General features: G+C 46.6%; 1 protein-coding gene and 1 long non-coding RNA gene across 2 annotated transcripts; one reads left to right on the forward strand and one right to left on the reverse strand.

The window, feature by feature from the left end:
* Positions 1 to 5,979: 5,979 nt before the first annotated feature.
* Positions 5,980 to 10,834, forward strand: LOC103641293 (uncharacterized). The gene is made up of 5 exons (XR_002267089.3): positions 5,980 to 7,212; positions 7,482 to 9,159; positions 9,239 to 9,532; positions 9,802 to 10,336; positions 10,480 to 10,834. It is a non-coding gene; the product is annotated as an uncharacterized lncRNA (long non-coding RNA).
* Positions 10,835 to 12,855: 2,021 nt separating this feature from the next.
* LOC100501404 (putative purine permease 11) lies at positions 12,856 to 15,390 on the reverse strand. The gene is made up of 2 exons (NM_001196130.1): positions 15,266 to 15,390; positions 12,856 to 14,148 (listed from the first exon to the last, which is right to left on the reverse strand). The coding sequence occupies exons 1-2, from the start codon at positions 15,300 to 15,302 to the stop codon at positions 13,037 to 13,039; spliced, it is 1,149 nt and encodes a 382-aa protein (NP_001183059.1). The 5' UTR covers positions 15,303 to 15,390; the 3' UTR covers positions 12,856 to 13,036.
* Positions 15,391 to 21,627: the final 6,237 nt, after the last annotated feature.

Consider the following 21,627-nt stretch of genomic DNA (forward strand, 5'->3'; position numbering starts at 1 on the left):
GTCGCGTGTATATCATATTTTGAGACTTTTATAGTGGGTCTGTTGTCTACGGGGCGAACATGCTGTTCACTTGGCTTTAATCCGTATAGGCTTGTACTGCTTCTACAATGTTTTTGTCTCTATGGATTACATCTGCAATCGAACAACCCATGTCTGGTTAAGCAATATAAGACCATTCTTATCAAAGTTTCATCCTAATTAAACTATATGCCACATAAGCAAACAAGTTGACATGGCATGTAATTTAATAAAGAGATATATGAAAGAGTTTTATGAGATATGAGAGAGTTTTAGGGCACATACAACCTTGAGACCCTAAATCGGCTTTCCAAGGACAAGACACAACTAACAGATTCCACGATACAAATCTGGATTATAAATGCAATTAAGAGATAATATGTATAGAGAACGTGTAGAGATGAGTTGTTCGCAAAAAGATGTCTCTTTTAGTTTTTAATTAACCCCTAAAGATCTCTCAGGAGACCCTATATTAAATGAGGTTGTAACACTCTCATGAGATGAAATCATGCGTACACTGTTTTATAGGTAAATATTGATATGTTTAAATGAGTTTGTAACACTCTCATGAGATGAAACTATGCGTACACTGTTTTATAGGTAAATATTGATATGTCAACCTTGAAAAAATTCGATGAAATGAAACCATGCATTGAAAAATGGCATAAAGGTCATGTGGGTGGGGAATTAAATGCTGGAATTATTAATGAGAGGGAGATCTCAGCGCTCGGCAGACCGCAGTTCAGTGCCGCGTATGCGATGTCCATGCCTAGAGCTAGTGTAGCAGTACTACAGTAATGAAATGCTACTTTCGTCTTAAATCTTTTTTTGTTTGTAAAAACATGTCTAAACTCGACCATAGCGAGTCGGTAGCAAGAACTGGGTGGGGTTTCTGAAATGCAACGGATTACTCCATTTGGTCAGAGGGATAGAAAAAAAAAATCAAACGAATTGGTGATGCTTCCCCCGGCCTGGCCGTGGCACCACATGCCAGTGGACGTGGACCAGAACAACTGCTTCTACGGCCGTCCCTAGCGAGGCCGAGGCTATAGGCCAGATCCGGAATTCCGTCATCATTCCGAGTTCCGATCGTGGCTCTGGCTCCCAGTGCAAACTTGCTTCGACTCGACGACTGCCTTGCCGCCAAACCCACAGCCAGAGGCCACAGGCCACAGCGCGATAGATCTTAGTGCTCACTCGAACGGAAAATCGTCGTGTTGCTTCCACGGCCACTACAGATACGCTATTCTTGCAACCACTACGACGACATGGGCGACGCCGCTACAGTCAACTCGCTCCATGCTGGCGCTAGCAACAGTGCTGAAGTGGAAGTCAACCAGGAATCTAGGACTAGTAGTAGTACTTGTGCGTGTGCCATCGTCAGCTGACGACTGCAATGAATGAACCCGAGATAAAGCTCGCAATGATGAGACCACCACCATCCACCCACCAGGTCTCCATGACTCTTGAGCCAGGTCGGGAAAGAAAAGCTCGACGCCTTTACGGTTGAAACCTACTACTAGTGCTGTCGTGGTGGTGGCCGGTGGGCTTGCAAAGTTGTGCCTGCGATCCGGTGAATCGCGATGAGCTGTGTGAGAGAGAGAGTGCTGGACTGCACTAGTAGTTCGCATCTGCTCTGCCCTGCTCCAGCAACCTACCTTAGACCTCATACTAGCGCCTTTTGGTGGTTATTATATATTCCTGCGAAAAGGAAACGGGGCTTTTTTTTTAATACTGCATTTGGTGGCAATTGCTTCCTTTGCTGGGTTCGCTGTTCGTATGCAGCTCCACAGGCGCACATGTGGCTTGTCTTGCCCATGTATTATTGGCGTAGGGGGGGATGTCCACGGATTTAGGCCCTGTTCCAATCTCGCGAGATAAACTTTAGCAGCTAATTTTTAGCTACTTTTAGCCATTTATAATCTAAACAGGAGAGCTAATGGTGATAATTGAAACTAAACTTTAGCACTTTAATTCATATAGCTAAAGTTTAGCAGGAAGCTAAAGTTTATCTCATGAGATTGAAACGGGGCCTTATTAGGCCAACAAAAACGCGCGCCGCCGACTAGTGTACAATTCAGTCGGTTTAAATGGATTGAAAATGATTGCAAATTCTAGGTTCAGAGTTCAGAATCTGCCACTTGTTCGATGGGGAGCCTGCCTGACCGACAGTTGGTAAGTACTAAGACATATAGTAGAAGACACGCTCGACTATGTTAACTGGCTAATTAAATAGAAAAGGGATATTCAGGCCTGCTGTGTTATAGATCAGATTACATCGACCATTGTAGTACAGTGGTTCTGTCAAATTGTTAATGGATTGAAAATGGTTGTAAATTCTAGGTTCAGCGTTCAGACTCTGCCACTTGTTGGATGGGAGCCTGACCGACAAGGAGTCGGAGCTGAGACGCTCGAACGTCATGGTCGGTAAGATTAGTAGAAGATGCTCGAATATATTACCCACCTCATTAAATAGGAAGGGATTTAGGCCCATCATTATAGATTAGATTGCGTCCACTATTTTACAATTGGTTCGGTTAAATGTATTGGAATTGATCACAAAATTTAAGTTCAGAGTTCAGACTCTGCCATTTGTTCGATAGGGACTCGCCTCTTGTAGTACCAGTACAGTTGCGCCTTGGTTTCCTGGTGTTTCTCAGTGGAGGAGAAGATCAGGGTGGCGCAAAGCGTAGGAGGAAGAGGGGCGCTGATCACTCTGATCAGCTGCGCCGACACTGTGCTTGGTTAGACTGATCAGAGCATCTTGTAGTACTAGTTCAGACACTGTGCTTGGTTATATTCAATTTTGTCCAACACGTCACCCTGGAGTTTGGCCAAATAACAAATCTTTGCTGTGTCACTGTAGAACACAAATATGACTTTAGTACCTTCAATTTAGAGAAACTTCGATTCGTAGAGCAATTGTTAAATAAACATATGATTACAGAAATACCACATAATGCTAGATACTCGACGTCTCTGATCACCAAAACATCAACACGGATGTAGCTGCATAACAGCCTAGCAACGTAGGCCTGCCACATGATGCTCTGGCCAATCTCTCATTATATGTAGTGTACTCTAGTAGCTAAGTAGGTTGTAGGTAACATACAACATCTAATAGGGATGCTTCTTAGGTCTTGTTTGGGAACACGGTTTTTCCAAACTGCAGTTTTTCAAATACTAAAGTATACTTTAGTCATGACATTACTGCAGTTTACAATACTTCAGTTTTCGAATACAACAGTATCCAATACATCAAGGTGTTTAGGAAAAACTTTGGTTGAGACCAATCAGCCAGAGCGGGACCCAGCTGCCGCTCTCTCTACATAGAAAAACTTTGGCTGAGACCAAAGTTTCCAAAACTACAAAACAAGTGCAGTATTTACAATACTACAGTTTAGTATACAGAGATTTCAGATGGGTTGCCAAACACCTCAAAGTATATAATACCACAGTATTGCTCAATACTACAGTATTGCTTCAATACTGCAGAAAAACTTTGTTCCCAAACACCCCTTATATGTTAGGATCTTATAAAGATTCATTCTTTGGTATGACATTCGTCAATTTCGTCTTGGCACAGAGGCAGGGTAGAGAGAAAGATAGATATTGCATATTAATATGTGCTATAAAAGATTATAAAACTAGAATATTTGCTATTTTTTGGATCCTCATTTTAAGAGCTTGTGCAAGCACACTGCTGTCACATGCATAGGCCCGGGCCTGATCCCACCCTACTGGGAGAATTTTGTTTCATTGATAACACTAATACAAACTATAGCATTACTTCTTGTTAAAAGCCAGTAAGAATTGGAGGCTCCTCCGCATTCCGCGGGGCTTCCGCCCACCGCGTCTCACCACGTGTGCCCAAGTACATCGGACCCGAATTTGCGTTTGGATTCGACGAATAGAGGGTTGCGTCCGTGAATGGTGGCACTGCGCAAGAACCACACGAACGCATCAAATGGGTGGAGTTTTGCTTCCTAGCCTCTCGCTTTCTCACCGCTGACGCCGAGGGGAGAGCTGGAAGAGCGCGAAGTCGAGCGGCGCGTGGGCCTCCATGGCGACCCCCGCCACTGCTACTACCGCCGACGTTCTCGGATCTGGCGGATCCCGGACACGAGCTCCTCACCCCCCCCGCCGCCGCAACCTCCCAAGAAACGCCGGAACGGCCGCGTGGGGCGCCAATGCAGCTCCCGCGGCGACAGGATCGCGGCTTGCGGCGTCTGCCGGACCGTGCTGCGGCGGCCTGGATCTCGCCGGCACGCGGCCGAATCCGATGAGCACGCGTGCGTGCGACGGGGGAAGAGCGGAGTGGAAGAAGAGAGGACTAGAGAGTACCACTGCGCTGCGTGTTTGGTAGTGGTGGTGGACTCCTCAGTCCTCACTACTCTGCTAGGCTGCTGCAGAGAAATGGAGAAAGCTAAAATAATGGGAAAATTTTGGGGGTATATGAGAGGGATTACTGGCTTCACTTTGGATTATTGGCTTCAACAAATCGATAGTCAAATGATTTCACATGTATTCCCTTCATAACTTCTTCAGTCGAAATCTACAACAAAAAAAATTAGACATTATATTTGAGATTGCAGTGCTTGCCAAAACTTCTTAATTGACTGCTACCCTTTTTTAGTTGCAGTGCTTCTGGACACGAGCACCACCAGCTATGGAAGCTCGCTTTTGGGAACTGAGGCTCGCTTTTGGGAACTGTCCCAGTTCGTCTAGGTTACTCTTAGAACTTGCCTCCCTGTTGTGCAAGGAGTACCGTTTTATGCTTGTAAGATATGAGCAGCGCTATGATGTGTGCTTTGCTGCAAGATATGCCTTTTGGTGCTTCTAGGGTAGTGACTGGTTATATCTATGCTATGCGTGCAATCTTGTGAGGACCATACTCGTGATATGTAAAGCATGCCTATGTAGTCTAGGCTTGAACAAACCAGACACATTGCTTCCCTTGGTGCTTCTACTATTTGGCTTTGTCATATTATGCTACTACGAGCTATCTATTTGCCGTTCCACTCACTTTAACATATAATTGTTATGTGGTCACCAATCAGACGCGTCTGTTCCAGGTTTTTGTTTAGTTCAGGTTTTTGTTTAGTTTCTATTGAAATTTTGGTTCTTCATTGGTGAATGTCGAGCCTGGCAAGAATGAGAAAGGTTCCACTGTTTATCAACAAAGGTTGTTGTCATGTGATTATGCTGTTGTATATGGCTTCAGTTTACCTGCTGCAGAAAGGTTCGTGTTAGCTATTTCTCATTTTATTGGCCATGCTTACTGATTAATACACTTCACTATTTATCGTCCTTCAGGTCCTCATTACTTGTATTATTTGTCAAGTGTTCCTAGAAAGCTCTCAGAGGTCAGAATTGTTCTTTGATTTGACATGTAAAATTATGGATCCTTTCTTTACCATCTATTACTTATACAGAAAAATTTGTTATAATTCTGGCAACCTTACATGATAGTGTCATTGGTGTTCACTCAGTCACCCTGCTGTTCCTATCACTTATCGACGCATAAACCAGTTGTTTGCTTGGCCGTCTCTTAAGAAAATTTAACATTCTTATGTCCACTCTTATGCAGTTTTTCAACAAGCCAGGCTTCATCGAGCTAATTTTTCTTATGCTTTTACAGGTTCTTTTTTGCTAACTTAAGGCAAAGGTTTGTATTTACATGTAGAATATACTAGCTAAAGTTTTTTCAGCAAAGGGTTTTTATATACTAGCATCTACATAATGCAATATATTTATGACAAATTTTATCTCGAATGCATGGAGTAAGATTAATAACACCGTTTGCATCGGGTGTCGTCCTTTCCTAGAATGCAGCCACCATGTAACATTGTTTGCAACGACTATATCGGGGGCGTGTTAGCCTCCCATTAGAGTCCCGCCAGCGCCGAACTCTTCGCATCGACAGTGGCCACATTAGAGAAGAAGCCATACCCACCTGCCACGGTAGCGGAGGAGGTGATGGCATGAGGTTGACTGGGGCTTTGGACCCGTCCCCCATTCCACCCGTCGTCGCCGACATACTTGTCCAAGGTCAGTCCGCTAACGAGTATATATAAAAGTCATCAGGAAAGGTTTTGGTCTAATTTTGGTAATCTGCACAACTATTTTGGTATCTAGGATATATTTCCTTAAGCAGGTTTGGGTCTGATTTGTAAAAATGTGGCAATAGTAAGGAGTTCAGGACTATCATAGTTACTTTTCATTTGCAATTCACCATTTTGCTCATCATGGCACTGCTAAACTGCGCAGCTGTTATGTCTGCCAATCAAAGATTCATGCATTTAGTGGAATGACACTAATACTGTTTCTGTCATTTCCTGACAGTGATACACTGGTGCACAGGACCTATTATTTAGTTCTGGGATATGAATAATCCACTAGCCGTTTACCTTTCTTTTTCTTTTTCATCTCTTAAGTCTTATTTCCTTACCTGTAGGCTTAACCGCTCTGCAGTTAATCTGATGAAATTTGTTAACAAATTACTGCTATACCAAGGTCCTCTGCAGTTAGTCTTGGCATGGCAATGGCCTCGTAGCTCGTGGCTCTCTAATAGGAATAATTTTACTCAAAATGAAGCTATACCGTCATGCTATCTTAGGTTGTTTGGACAGTTCCTTAGGATACTGAAACTGTCTTAGATAATGGAGATGATGTTCACTCAAACATTTCTCCCGATAGATATACAATTGTAATTACACCATAACTGTACTTACAATTAAGAACAACATCAGCTGTAACATTAGTAGTAAGAAACAGTTCAGATAGTGTGAAGAAGTTCATCTGTCGGCCTGCTATTTCAGGTACTTTCACATCTAGGAAAAAACAATGATTTCTAATGTTATCTTGATGGAGTTCTTATTTGCCTCAATAATTGTGTAGATACTGTGTGTGTTCCTGAAACTTCATGGAGACTTCCATATCTCCACCAGGCACATCAAATCAGTCAGCTGTCCGCAAACCTTCTCCTTGAAGCTCTCTTAAGGATCCGTGCCTTGTTTCCAAACAAGGGTCAATAGCTGAAGTACAATCTGCTTTGGCCTTGTTGGAAAAAGTGGTGGGAACATTGATGGTAGAAATGCATTTGGTCTTAGTGCCCTCCACCTTGCAACATGGAGAAATCATCTACCCATTGTGAGGCGACTCTTAGATGCTGGCGCTGATCCAGATGCAAGGGTATGCACTATTTCTTTTAGGATGCTTCCTCTGTTTATCTTTGCTTTGAAAATTATTTTCTTTTAGCTATAATCCCAGTAACAGCCTCAGCTGTATCAAACCACTATAGTAATAACAACAACAGAAAACTAAAATGTGGTTGTGTACAGAACATCATGCAGATAAACTTATTTTGATTATCAAAATTTTCTTTAGTTTGGTGCTGCTTGATTTTGCTTATTGACCTTTCAGTTGTGTGTAAATTCTCACTAAAATTTTCACTATTGCAGGATGGAGAATCTGGCTGGAGTAGCCTGCATAGAGCACTTCATTTTGGTCACCTATGTATTGCTGGTGTTCTTTTACAGTTTGGTGCTTCCCTCGCTTTGGAGGACACTAAGGGTCGTACACCTGTTTGGCCGAAGCCTTATAGGAAACCAGACCACCTGTGCAGCTAGAAATTCCTGGAGATGGCATCAAAGGATATTAGCAGAGCGCAGATGGCGAGAGAATAGTTCGCTTATAATGTGTAAGCTGTATACCCCAACTACAACCGAACTCTTTAGCAGATTATAGCAATTGCTGTTGATATAGCGTTTCTGCTAGGAGGAGCTTTGGGTGTCATTGGTGTTCACTCAGTCACCCTGCTGTTCCTATCACTTATCGACGCGTAAACCAGTTGTTTGCTTGGCCGTCTCTTAAGAAAATTTAACATTCTTATGTCCACTCTTATGCAGTTTTTCAACAAGCCAGGCTTCATCGAGCTAATTTTTCTTATGCTTTTACAGGTTCTTTTTTGCTAACTTAAGGCAAAGGTTTGTATTTACATGTAGAATATACTAGCTAAAGTTTTTTCAGCAAAGGGTTTTTATATACTAGCATCTACATAATGCAAGATATTTATGACAAATTTTATCTCGAATGCATGGAGTAAGATTAATAACACCGTTTGCATCGGGTGTCGTCCTTTCCTAGAATGCAGCCACCATGTAACATTGTTTGCAACGACTATATCGGGGGCGTGTTAGCCTCCCATTAGAGTCCCGCCAGCGCCGAACTCTTCGCATCGACAGTGGCCACATTAGAGAAGAAGCCATACCCACCTGCCACGGTAGCGGAGGAGGTGATGGCATGAGGTTGACTGGGGCTTTGGACCCGTCCCCCATTCCACCCGTCGTCGCCGACATACTTGTCCAAGGTCAGTCCGCTAACGAGTATATATAAAAGTCATCAGGAAAGGTTTTGGTCTAATTTTGGTAATCTGCACAACTATTTTGGTATCTAGGATATATTTCCTTAAGCAGGTTTGGGTCTGATTTGTAAAAATGTGGCAATAGTAAGGAGTTCAGGACTATCATAGTTACTTTTCATTTGCAATTCACCATTTTGCTCATCATGGCACTGCTAAACTGCGCAGCTGTTATGTCTGCCAATCAAAGATTCATGCATTTAGTGGAATGACACTAATACTGTTTCTGTCATTTCCTGACAGTGATACACTGGTGCACAGGACCTATTATTTAGTTCTGGGATATGAATAATCCACTAGCCGTTTACCTTTCTTTTTCTTTTTCATCTCTTAAGTCTTATTTCCTTACCTGTAGGCTTAACCGCTCTGCAGTTAATCTGATGAAATTTGTTAACAAATTACTGCTATACCAAGGTCCTCTGCAGTTAGTCTTGGCATGGCAATGGCCTCGTAGCTCGTGGCTCTCTAATAGGAATAATTTTACTCAAAATGAAGCTATAGCGTCATGCTATCTTAGGTTGTTTGGACAGTTCCTTAGGATACTGAAACTGTCTTAGATAATGGAGATGATGTTCACTCAAACCTTTCTCCCGATAGATATACAATTGTAATTACACCAGAACTGTACTTACAATTAAGAACAACATCAGCTGTAACATTAGTAGTAAGAAACAGTTCAGATAGCGTGAAGAAGTTCATCTGTCGGCCTGCTATTTCAGGTACTTTCACATCTAGGAAAAAACAATGATTTCTAATGTTATCTTGATGGAGTTCTTATTTGCCTCAATAATTGTGTAGATACTGTGTGTGTTCCTGAAACTTCATGGAGACTTCCATATCTCCACCAGGCACATCAAAGCAGTCAGCTGTCCGCAAACCTTCTCCTTGAAGCTCTCTTAAGGATCCGTGCCTTGTTTCCAAACAAGGGTCAATAGCTGAAGTACAATCTGCTTTGGCCTTGTTGGAAAAAGTGGTGGGAACATTGATGGTAGAAATGCATTTGGTCTTAGTGCCCTCCACCTTGCAACATGGAGAAATCATCTACCCATTGTGAGGCGACTCTTAGATGCTGGCGCTGATCCAGATGCAAGGGTATGCACTATTTCTTTTAGGATGCTTCCTCTGTTTATCTTTGCTTTGAAAATTATTTTCTTTTAGCTATAATCCCAGTAACAGCCTCAGCTGTATCAAACCACTATAGTAATAACAACAACAGAAAACTAAAATGTGGTTGTGTACAGAACATCATGCAGATAAACTTATTTTGATTATCAAAATTTTCTTTAGTTTGGTGCTGCTTGATTTTGCTTATTGACCTTTCAGTTGTGTGTAAATTCTCACTAAAATTTTCACTATTGCAGGATGGAGAATCTGGCTGGAGTAGCCTGCATAGAGCACTTCATTTTGGTCACCTATGTATTGCTGGTGTTCTTTTACAGTTTGGTGCTTCCCTCGCTTTGGAGGACACTAAGGGTCGTACACCTGTTTGGCCGAAGCCTTATAGGAAACCAGACCACCTGTGCAGCTAGAAATTCCTGGAGATGGCATCAAAGGATATTAGCAGAGCGCAGATGGCGAGAGAATAGTTCGCTTATAATGTGTAAGCTGTATACCCCAACTGCAACCGAACTCTTCAGCAGATTATAGCAATTGCTGTTGATATAGCGTTTCTGCTAGGAGGAGCTTTGGGTGCCAAATTTGCAGAAGATTTGAAGCTGAGAATAATTAAACATGTACTGCTTACTTTGTGTATGGCCTATAGTTGTAGTTATTTTGCTTTATGCTTGTCCACTAAATCTGATTTTTTGCTCTGCTCAGAATATCTTGGTTGTGTCTAAGTACTATTCGAGGGTTACCATAAAGAGGCTTGATGATCTGCTCTGCCTGAGTTTGCAGGTTTGTATCATACATTCTATTTTATTTGTTATGCCATCTGCGTCGTCTTGTGTTAAATGTCCCAATACACGAGTTGTGAAGCATTTTATAGCTACAACTACGATCGTGAGGTCTCTAACTAGCACTGCACATTACTCTTTCAGGAGGCAGAGAAGCATCGTTCAGACATGGTGAACTCAAAATCTCTGACTGCGAAGATCGACAGGCCGATGGGAGTTGTGAGCTTCCGGGTAGTTCAGGACTGCAACGGCACACTTAACTCGTGGGCTACAAACCTCGAGCAGCTTGGTGTCTCGATAGGGCGCCCATAAGGAACGATACAATGTTGTTGTCTTGATAGGGCGCCCGTAAGGGCGCCGCAATGTTCTAGTGCACATTTATAGATGGAGGCGACTTCCCTTCTCCACCCTCTACTATCTCGGGCTGGAATCGGTTTCAATCCAAGATTTCCATTCTCTCCATTCAATCCTGTCACACCAGGGTTTCAGAGACCCGGGCGTGAACATAATCACTAAGTGTGCTAGGATCAAGTTTTACACATATGATGACCCATGAGGCATGCCTCTATAGAGTTAAAACTAACGGAACTTAGTATCTCTTCTTTTCTCTACTATTATAAAGCATCAATTTTGTCGGTGTTTCGAACCTCGCTCCGACAAGTAAATTTCTATGTGCGCGTTCCAGGCTCTGGACGGTGTGCGCGGTGGACACAAGATTTATGTTGGTTCATGCAGAACATTCCTACATCCAGTCATCGGTGGCTTGCGTTACCGGCACCATTGCTGATCAATGCTCGTAGAAGGGGTTACAAGCGAGCGAGAGATGGGGGGAGAAGCTCCCAAGTCTCTTGTGGTGGAGGAGGTAGAGCTAAGGGCTAAAGAGTGGAGTCCTAACTAAGTCTTGGCTTGGCGACAGGGCTCCGACCTCTAGGTCCTCATCGATGCGTCCTCCTTCCTCCCGTCGGTCTGTCGTCTTTATGTCTGGGTGTTCGTCTGAGTGTCTTCTCGTATATATGTCCTACCGTGTATGGGGACCAATCTCCTCCTTTTATAGGCCAAGAAGGGGGTCGGTCAGCGGTGTCTTCCTTAAGGAGTCATCGGGCGATGGTAAAACTGAGCGTTCTACCATGGGGTGAAGCCACACGTGCCCATGGCCCTCGGGGTCGTCTAGTTGTGTCGTGCTCTTTATAATGGATGGCGCGGACAGCATGGGGCCCGAGCACCATCATTCGAGCTATGTCGACCCTTGGCCTCCATCTAGGGCTCGACGCAGCTTGTCCCGTTGTGCCATGCAAGCGGTCTGCGCACTCAGGCCTAGCCCCGATAGGTCATGAGTGTGCCATAGGCCGGGGGTGCGCGAGGTGCACTACAACCCAATGGACTCATAGGCCATGAGTGGGAGGCGGACCGACGCCTCTGCCGTGGCTCGGTCCTAGGCATAGTTAATGCGACCTGTCACTTATGGTGGGTCGGTCTTAGGTCGGGCGAGGGATCCACTCGAGTGATTCCCCTTTGGTTTGCCCACCCCTATCTAGTTCTGCCACGCCCGACCTCGGGCTCGATGTCGCGAGGTTCATCCGGTCCGGGGGTGGGTGCTTCCAGGCTAGACATTTTCTTTTCCCTCCAGCTGATCGACGGGCCCTAGTTGCCAGAGACTTTTCCCTAGTGCACTCGCTGATTGATGGCCCCAATGACTAGGGATCTTATCCCCAACAAATGCCCCCTATCGTCGTGTGCCAACACTTTTGCAAAAATCCCCCGATATTTTTTGTAATCAACCTGCGATTCAAGCCTCTAACTCACTCGCCACCGCTGTGGCATCCCATCCGTTCGCACAGAGGCTCTCGCTTTCTACGCTCATGCCCGCGACAAGTCCCTGTCATCGTCGCTCCTTCGCGTGTGCTTCTCCAGCATTGCCTCCTTGGTCCTCCCCGCACGTGCATGTCCACTTCTGGTGCCTCCAGTCCATCCACGACGCGCTCCTTCATCGTTGCATCATTCTTCCCAACAACCTCGTGCTGCTTCGCTCATTTCTTCACTAGTTGGCGGTTTCCTCTCATGTCGCGTCTCCGCCTTTCCTTTGCAACAAGCTCACAACTTGTTGCGCTCCCCATTTGCCTTAACAAGCTCACATTAGGGGTTTGGTAGCCTAAGTAGTGGGGCTGAAGATGGCACCCTTGGTGACAACATACATTGTCGAGGCTCTAAAATGTCATCATGGTCCATGATGTATATCGTTGCAATGCAAGGGCATTGTACTAGTCATCCTTTGAGCAACACGTTTTCGATCAAACCATGGTACTTGCTGCAAAAGAGGCACAAGCAAAATGTGGCATTGGCTATGGACATAGTTCTCACCAAGACGAATTTGGCTGCTATTTTCTTCATCTTAATTAAATGCCTTGTTTTCTTTTAAGGGCTAGTTTTGGATACAAATTTGGCTAACTATTTTTTTCGTCTTAATTAAATGTCTTGTTTTCTTTTAAGGGCTAGTTTTGTGAGTAGGCGAAGACAAACATAGGAAGGAAAAAACTTTCCATAAATAACTTAATATCTTATTCAAATGATATTCTTTGGAATTACTATCCTAGAAAATAACATGGATCCCATAGCCCTAAACATTTTGCTATCTTTAGGCATCTAGCTATCTATGTAGCATTGAGTACTACACACTGTCGAGCCACAGGCCCACAACGGAGCCTCAAGCGGGCAAGACCGCGTGGCTTCCCGTGCGTGTGGCGCAGACGCGGCACTCGGCGTTCTCGGCCCCGGCCCGCCGCCGTGCGTCGATGTAGTGCTGGTACATGTAGGAGAGGAACCCCCATACCGCCATGAGCATGGCCACGATCTTTATACCGGTCATCCTGTCCCCGAACAGCGCCACCGCAAACACTGGCACCAGCGGCAGCGCCAGCGTGCACGTCACGTTCGCGAACAGCGACGACACCCTCATGATCAGCCGCACCAAGCCCACGGCCGCTGCCTGCCACGACACCGCCGTGCCCACCAGCGTCAGCACGTACCTCGTCCTCCCGTCTTTGAACGACGCCATCTCCCCCGGGATCGTCCGCCAGTCCCCCGACGCGAGCAGCCCCGCCACGGACACCGCCGACGCCACCAGGTTGGTGTGCATCTGCATCCGCAGCACCCACCGCGCCGTCCGCACCCTGACCACCTTCTCGAAGGTGAGCTCGAAGAGGGACAAAATGAGCGCGAACACCGCCGAGGCGGCCAGCACGAGGACGAACCCCAGCGGGTACTTGCCGCGCGGCACGTTGCTGGAGGTCTCGTCGGAGGAGGATCCGACGCCGAGGATCGCGGCGGAGAAGGTGAGCACGACCACGGAGTTGGCGATCAGCGCCGTGAACCGCTGCGCGTTGATGAGGCGCGAGGTGATGGCGTTGAAGCCCAGCTGCGTCGCGGCCACGAGCGAGAAGGTGGACACCGGCAGGTACTGCAGCGCGTACGAGTACATGAGGTTGTCGAAGCCGATCATGACCCCGATGCCCGCGTAGATGGCAACCATCTTGAGCGCCGCCGGCCGGCGCTCCTCCGCCGAGCGCGCCGGCGACAGGAGGAGCGGGACGACCAGAAGCGGCGAGCCGCCAGACTGCGTCAGCGTGGCCATCCACTTGCTGTTGCCGCCGGAGTTGAAGTACAGGCGGCCGAGGAGGGTGGCCACAGTCGTCCCACAGAGAACCATCAGCATGTCCACCAGCACCGTCATCCACCATCGGAAGCTGCTTCTCGTGGACCGCCCCGTGGCGGCCTTGGGTCCATCACGGGCGTCGACGGATTCCTCGTCCGGAATGCCTTGCGCAAGCAATTACAACGAAAAAAACAAAGTTGCGGTGGGTCGTTTAGTAGGACTACAGTGCAATGGAAACGTCCACAAATTTACCCTTATTTTTTCTTCTTATAATAATAACACATAAGGAAAAAAAAGGAAAACAAACAAGTTTGACACGCACAAAAAAGTGAAATGAGCACTGGCTCTGCCTTTGCGAAAGATCCTTTTTTCGTCTGTTTAGAATAATATCTATCCAATTTATTTTGAACTAGATCAAAATAAGTTAGATTATATAATCTAAACAGATTATAATCTTAAACAAATAACTCCTTAGTTAATCAGACATAACACAGTAGTAATACAGTTTTTTTAGAAAACAATTTTTTCCATCTCTACATCGCACAAACATTTTTTAGCTAATCAGCTGCGCGCATAAATGAGAAAAAAACAGGACAAAATCAACATTTATTGATGTTTCTCCATTTATTCTTGGTGAAGTAGAGGTCTATGATAAGTTGATAACGACCTCCAATACTTTGTATGCCAACCGAACAATCCCACACGCCCTCGTGCAGTATTAATACGTAGCATGAGCTCTTGGACCTTTGGGGGCATGGCTAGGGCAATAATACTGCCCGTTTCAGTTTGCTTTCACCAATCAACTACTGAATTCAATGGCGCCAGAGTGGACCATGCAGGAATTAGTGTACTGTAGCTTATATATTTGTGTTTTTTAGCTACAGTGGAAAGCCACTCTGTTTAAAAAAAGAGAAAAAAAAAACAAGAAACACGTTCAACTCGTCAACTTAATGAAAAAAAAGATTGAGATATAGCTTGAGGGGTGAATATCTCAATGCCAGAACGTTGTTTCCAACACTCTTGGTAGCTCAGGACGGCAATCTAAGCTGGACCTTTCAGACGCGTCAATAATTCAAGGACGAGCAGTTTCCAACCATGCATGAGCATAGAAGTAGTAGGACTCTCCAAAAGCTTGCTAACTTTTCAAGATCAGGCGAGGAAAACAAGCAAATGAAAGAACCACTCTGGGAATTCAAGAACCGTTCGTTTTCAAAATCTACACACGATCAGGCACAACAAAAGGAACCAGGAAGAAGAAGAGGAGACAAATGATACGAGTACCTCTGATCTGGAGCTGAATTTCTTGAGCATGCGCCATGCTGCCTGCTGAAACTCAAACGCCACGATGAGAGAAGCTGCTTCTGCCGCCTCAGCTGTGTCGCCGGCTGTTTTCGGGCACTTCTTGCTAATGAACAATGGACTCTAGGCAGCAGGCACCTTGGGCATCATATATATCGATCCCAACATTAAATAGTAGGATAGAGACATACATTTCTAAATTCTAATACTACTGTATTGCGTGTTTTGTCTTCCCTCAGAATGGACCGGACCCCGCCCTGCCGCAGATCGAGTACGCTTATGGCCATGCACTACAGGTTCCATTCAAAATCTATTAGTCATTTTTTACTAGCAGAGAAAGCACGTGTTAACGCTACAGTCTCGTAGAGGAGACGGGATGGGATGTGATGGGATGGGAGGGGCCACCAGCGGTGGTAGCATGAGGGAGGGACATGAGTGAGGGGAGAGGGAGGGGGCGACGAGTCGTGGGGGAGGGAGAGAGAGATAGGGGATGAGGGAGGAAAGATGATTTAAATATCATTGATCAATGGATTTAAGTGAGTGAAAAAGATATGAGTTATTTAATGATCTAAATTGTTGGTTTTAAGGGTGTGTTATGTATGAGCGCAATTCGTTTGGTGAAGTTATGAAAAAGTTATGGACGTAATAGTGATTTGGTTGAATGAGTTTTGCAAAGTTAAAAACTAGTGGTTATATATGGCTATAAACAAATAATATTGGCAAATGTTCTACCATTTTATATAGTATAAGAATTAAACTTTGAGTGAGTCAAGCTGGTTAGACAAAAAGTTCGGTTTACTTCAGCACTTCTTCTAATGGACATATGTTGATTTCTATTTCTCTTCAAAAGGTGTTGTATCAATAAGAGTATATTAGGTAATCTAGATATTGTGCCTAGTAGGTTGCCATGTGTTAGAGTATATTTAGTAGTCTAGATATTATGTCTAATAGCTTGCCATATGTGTTGGATTATATTAGTAGTCTAGATATAATGGGTATGTTTGATTGGGTTGTGGATGTGAAAAAAAGTTGTTGTGGCCTGTGAGCTGTTAAAAAGCTAAAAACTATTTGATGGAAACCACTAAAAGTCTCTAAAAGTTATTCCATATATAATTTCATAGATCAATCCAAAAATCACTAAAAGCAGGTCCACATGTGATTTCAGTTTTGCACTGCGAGAAATTTAGCTTTTAGAAAAAATTGCTTTCTAGATCCAACCCTTTGGTTTGGCTTTTGACTTTTAGTGGGCAAAAGCCAAAGCCAAAAGTCAAACCAACCACACCCTATGTATCATGGACGTTATGCATATGTATCTGTGGGTTACCTTGTCTAGATATGTAGCAGTCAAGATATTATATATGATGGTCTCGAGCTAGGCATGGGATCCACTCAAGTGGTTTCCCTTCAGTTCGCTCGATCCCCCTATTTGGCTCCGCCACGCCCGACCCCAGGCTCGGTGTCTCGAGGTTCGTCCGGGGCGGGTGGTTCCAGGGAAGATGTTTCCTTCCTCCTCCTGATAACTGATGGGCCCTGGTTTCCAGAGGCCTTTTCCCAGCGCCCTTGCAGACCGGTGGGCCCTAGGGCCAGGATCTTATCCCCGATAGTAACTCCCGAGCCCCTGAGGGGGGAGTATCTCCCCTCGTGGGGTTTCTCGGGTCGGACTGCGACTGAAGAGTAGGTGGGGTTCACGAGGCTCACCATCGGCTATTGGGAGCGAGTGGTGTTATAAGTATAGGGTCCCTCTACTCTTTATCCCCAACCGGCTTCGTCCGTCGTTCCCTTGTTTCCTAAAAGGGCACCCTGTCGGGGGGGGGGGGGGGGCAGCACCGCTTGAAACCCTTGGACCTCTCGTCTAACCATGGATTGCGGTAAGCATTCTATGTCCGAGTGTCCTCACCACGGCCGGTTGGCCCAAGAGTCACCCATTGCAGGAAGGGTGGGCAGTTTCTGGGAACTTGCTTATTTCTCGCTCCTGTCATTCCGGTGACGGGCTCCCTTCGCAGGGTGGTAGGCTCGAGCGTCGGAGAAGTCATATTGCTTTCGTCCTCCCCCACAACCTCTCCAAACAAAGGGTCAAGGGTCGACCCTCGTGATGAGGAGCCAACACCGTCCTCCCTAATGGTCGATGCTTCTAGCGTTCCGGCTATCATCGGCCACCACATGGCGGCCATAAGATTGGTTGGGGTTGGCCCCCATCCCAACCACGTCATTTTGTGCAGGAGGGTTGTTGCATCCCCCTCGCCTGTTATGCACCGCTCTGTGGATCCGAGTCCTCGACCCTTCCGCTACTGGCGATAGCCGAGCTGTGGGGTCGATTGGAGGCATCTCGCTCGGTCGTGAGAACATTTGACGCTTCCATCGCAAGCCTCCAAGTGCTCCTAGCCGCCGTGGAGGCTCGTGCGTCGAGTAAGCCACTCACCCTACCCTTCATTGCCCCTGTCTCCTAGGGATGTTATGGAGCCACTCACCCTACCCTTCATTGCCCCTGTCTCCTAGGGATGCTGAGGCCTCCATTTTTTGTCGCTGAGTGTAGCTCCTCAGAATCCTATTTTGGGAATTTAATAAAATTCTCCAAGATTTGAAATTAGAGTATCTTTTAATAAGAACTTTCTTACCTTTAAACTCACATCTCCTAAAATAAATATGATTTCTAATAAAAGACTAAGAACACATTTATCCTTATATGGATTTCATTATCCTTTGATGAATTATAGCAATATTCTCCAAAAGATATAAGTTAAAATGCCTCTTAATACATACTAAAACATTAGAAAATATTTGGAATAAATGAGTAGTAAAACAATGAATTTTCGAATGTGCCTTTAATTGGACCATACATTTAAAAGAGTATTATCTTAATATAAATTATTTGTGTGTGTGCATAACATGTTTAGAAGTTTTTTACATGAATAAAATAATAAATATTTAATTAGTTAAACTTTGCATTCATGTTGGTTCTTTAAATTGTGCATTTCAAGTTAAAGTGGGAAATTCAAAAGCTGAAATGAAAAAAAAAAGAAATGGGAAGAGGTGGTGTACCAGTGCGCTTAGGCCCAAGGTACGATGGTGTTGGAGGACCTTTCGCGTGTGGAGGACCGCCTCTGAGCTCTTGACACCGAGCACTCTGGTTTGTCTGTGGTCATTGATCTCATGTGCAGCCATCTCGGGGTTCCACGGTCAGGGGAATCGTCCGTCCAGACCTCCCAGATGAGGCTCATCGTCGGCCACATTCGTAAACTGGAGGTTGTCGCGTTCCGGCTCGGGGGCCTACTACGCCATGTTCTTTGCTTGGCTTCTCGGTGAGGACTCGCTTAAGCAGGATTCAGTATGCCTTGGGTGTTCTGGCCGTCGGTGGTACGTCGAGCTCGAAGACCTTGGAGCATTGTTGGTACTCATCGCACGGCGCCCGGGCTATGGTCGCCTAGCTTTTGTGTTTCCTAGAGAGAAAATAGAGGATTAATTTTTTCCCGAAAGATTTGTAAAAGTAGAGATGCACTAATAAATGTCCTCATGATCTTTGCGCTGCGCTTTCTGCTTTGTCTTCGTTAGCGTTCGTCCCCCCGGGATGGGTTTCCGCAACTTTTCTGGTCGCCCGGTTCCACCGGTGACCATCGCCATAGCTTTCGAGGCGTAGGCGTCCGCAGTCATGACCAGCTTCCTCGATGGGTCCTTCCGTTCGCGTTACCTGTCCCTTAAGTCCGCTCTAGCAAAGATGAAGGTAGGGTTGCCCCGCTCAACGACCTTCCCAAGATTCGATCGTGGGGTCTCTGGTTACGTTGTCCTGAGCCCCCTTCCCGTCGAGGGTGCCCCGAGAGGGAGAGAGTGGTGTGGCATCGTGTTTTGCTAAAGACCCTCCCGACAAAAGATAATAAAACTTGAAGCACTCAGTTTTGGAGGAGGAAAAGTAACATAGCTGGTTTTGCGGTGGGGTCCCCACCCGTTACTCCACTGAGTCTGTCGTTGTCGTCACACCTTGTTTGGCACCCGGCATGCTCCCTTCCCTGCAAGTCACCGAAGTGAAATGAGAAAAGGGAGATATAAAAAATGAACCGGAACTAGATCAAGGTTCTCCCCCCTTTTACCATGTCTGACGCAGAGAGCAATTCCGAAAACACGCTTTATTCATAACTGTTCGAGTGATTTACAAATGGGGCGCGAGTCTGCTTCGATCGGACTTTTACCATGGGCTCTCATTGGGGGCATACGCCTAACGATCCCTCTGATTCCTACCATGTGTGGTGCCCCACTTTGCTGGTACCGTCGTTGGGGTTGCCGAAGTCGGGGCGTATTTTCCCTCCTTGTCGCTGAGGGGCTCTTCTTTGCTGCTCGCAGGGAAACTTAGACCCGAGTCTGAGTCCTGTAGAGGGCATCGAAAATGAAGTCTCTGTTGTCGTCAACCATTCCTTTGAACTCCAAGTCGTCAAAGGTGGGGAGATGGCCGCGAGCCACTAGGGTCATGATCACCGTCGGGGCGCGCGCAGCCGAGGCAGGAAGGCGCTAGGGCCGCTGCTAGAGCCGCCATGGTATGACAATGTTTCTGTGTCGTATAACGTGGAAAGTTTCGTGTAGGATGCGAAGAAAATAGATAGATCATCATATGTGGAGTTGGGCCCCATGTGGATCACAATCTTTCGCTTGATTTCATCAACCTTTGAAGGCAAGGCTGGTCTGTTCTCGCCACGCCGCCCGCGTGGGGCGAGGCTGAGGCCACCTAGGGCCTCCGAGACGGCGTTCGGGTTTTCGGGTGGAGGAGGTTGGGCGAGCGCCACTTTGACCATACTGCCCTCTTGGTTGATGACGAAATCGAGGTTTCCAAAGCGGGTGACCGCTCCAGGGTTGTAGTTGATACGAGGGCCACCACAGACCCTCGCGGCCATGTAAAGGCTCTTCGGTGGAAGGGGTCGGGCTTCTGGGGCCCTAACCACCTCGCCTTCACCGTCGAGGGAGAAGTCAAGGCTCCCAAAACAGATTGCGATTTCAAGGGATCAATCGGCATCGCGGCTGACCATCCAGAGCTTAGAGAAGAACTCGTCGAGAACGCGCAAGGACTCTACCCGGTGCGCCAACTATCGGTGTTTCGAACCTAACTCCGACAAGTAAATTTGTGTGCTCGTTCTAGGCTCCGTACGGTGTGTGCGGTGGGCACAAGATTTACACTAGTTCGGGTAAAATGTCCCTACATCCAGTCTTCGGTGTCTCGCGCTACCGACACCTTTGTTGAACAATGCTCGTAGTAGGGGTTACAAGTGGGCGAGACAGAGAGGAGAAGCTCCCAAGTCTCTTGTGTGGAGGAGGTGGAGATAAGGGTTACAGAGCTGGAGTCCTAACTAAATCTTGGCTTGGCGATGGGGCTCTGGCCTCTAGGTTCTCGTCGATGCGTCCTCACTCCTTTCGTTGGTCCCTCCGTTCGTCCAGTGACGGACCTCCTTATATAGGAAAAGGGGGATGGGTTGGCCATCAGTGGCTTCCTTGAGAAGGATTCATCGGGCGATGGTAAAAGCGAGCGTCTTACCCTGGTGAAGTTGTGCTCGTCCGTGAGCGCCTGGGTCGCCTGTTTGTCTCATTCTTTATGGCGAACGGCGCGGGTAGCGTGGGGCCTAGGCGCCATTATTCGAGCTACGTCGACCCATGGCCTTCGTAGCCTGGGTCTCGACGTGGTTTGTCTTGTTGTGCCCTGCAGACGGCCTGCGCACTCAGGCCTAGCCTTGATAGGGCATGAGTGCGTCGTAGGCCCGGGGGCACACGTGCCATAAATGGGTCGCAGTCCAAGGGGTTGGTAGGTCATGAGTGCGTTGTTGAAAGGGAATTAGGCTTACACCTAGTTCCTAAATAATTTTGGTGGTTGAATTGCCCAACACAAATAATTGGACTAACTAGTTTGCCCAAGTGTGTAGATTATACAGGTGTAAAAGGTTCACCCTCAGCCAATAAAAGGACCAAGTTTTGGATTCAATAAAGGAGCAAAGGGGCAACCGAAGGCACCCCTGGTCTGGCGCACCGGACTGTCCGGTGTGCCACCGGACAGTGAACAGTACCTGTCCGGTGCACCAGGGGACTCAGACTCAAACTCGCCACCTTCGGGAATTTCCAGGGCGACTCGGCTATAATTCACCGGACTGTCCGGTGTACACCGGACAGTGTCCAGTGCGCCAAGGGAGGTCGGCCTCAGGAACTCGCCTGCTTCGGGAAACGCCAACGGATAGCCCGCTAAAATTCACCGGACTGTCCGGTGTGCACCGGACTGTCCGGTGCGCCTCCGAAGCAACGGTCATCTCCGCGCCAACGGCTCTCTGCCGCGCATTTAATGCGCCCTCTGCGCGCGCAGAAGTCAGAATCGCCCATGC

This window comes from Zea mays, chromosome 2 (genome assembly GCF_902167145.1).
Source record: "Zea mays cultivar B73 chromosome 2, Zm-B73-REFERENCE-NAM-5.0, whole genome shotgun sequence".
Classification (NCBI taxonomy): domain Eukaryota; kingdom Viridiplantae; phylum Streptophyta; class Magnoliopsida; order Poales; family Poaceae; genus Zea; species Zea mays.

Bases quoted from the DNA above. Each gene is read 5' to 3' on its own strand.
- LOC100501404 (NM_001196130.1), bottom strand. From the start codon at position 15,302: ATGGCGCATGCTCAAGAAATTCAGCTCCAGATCAGAG. The intron at 14,149-15,265 runs GTACTCGTATCA...TGCTTGCGCAAG, and splicing joins AATTCAGCTCCAGATCAGAG to GCATTCCGGACGAGGAATCC.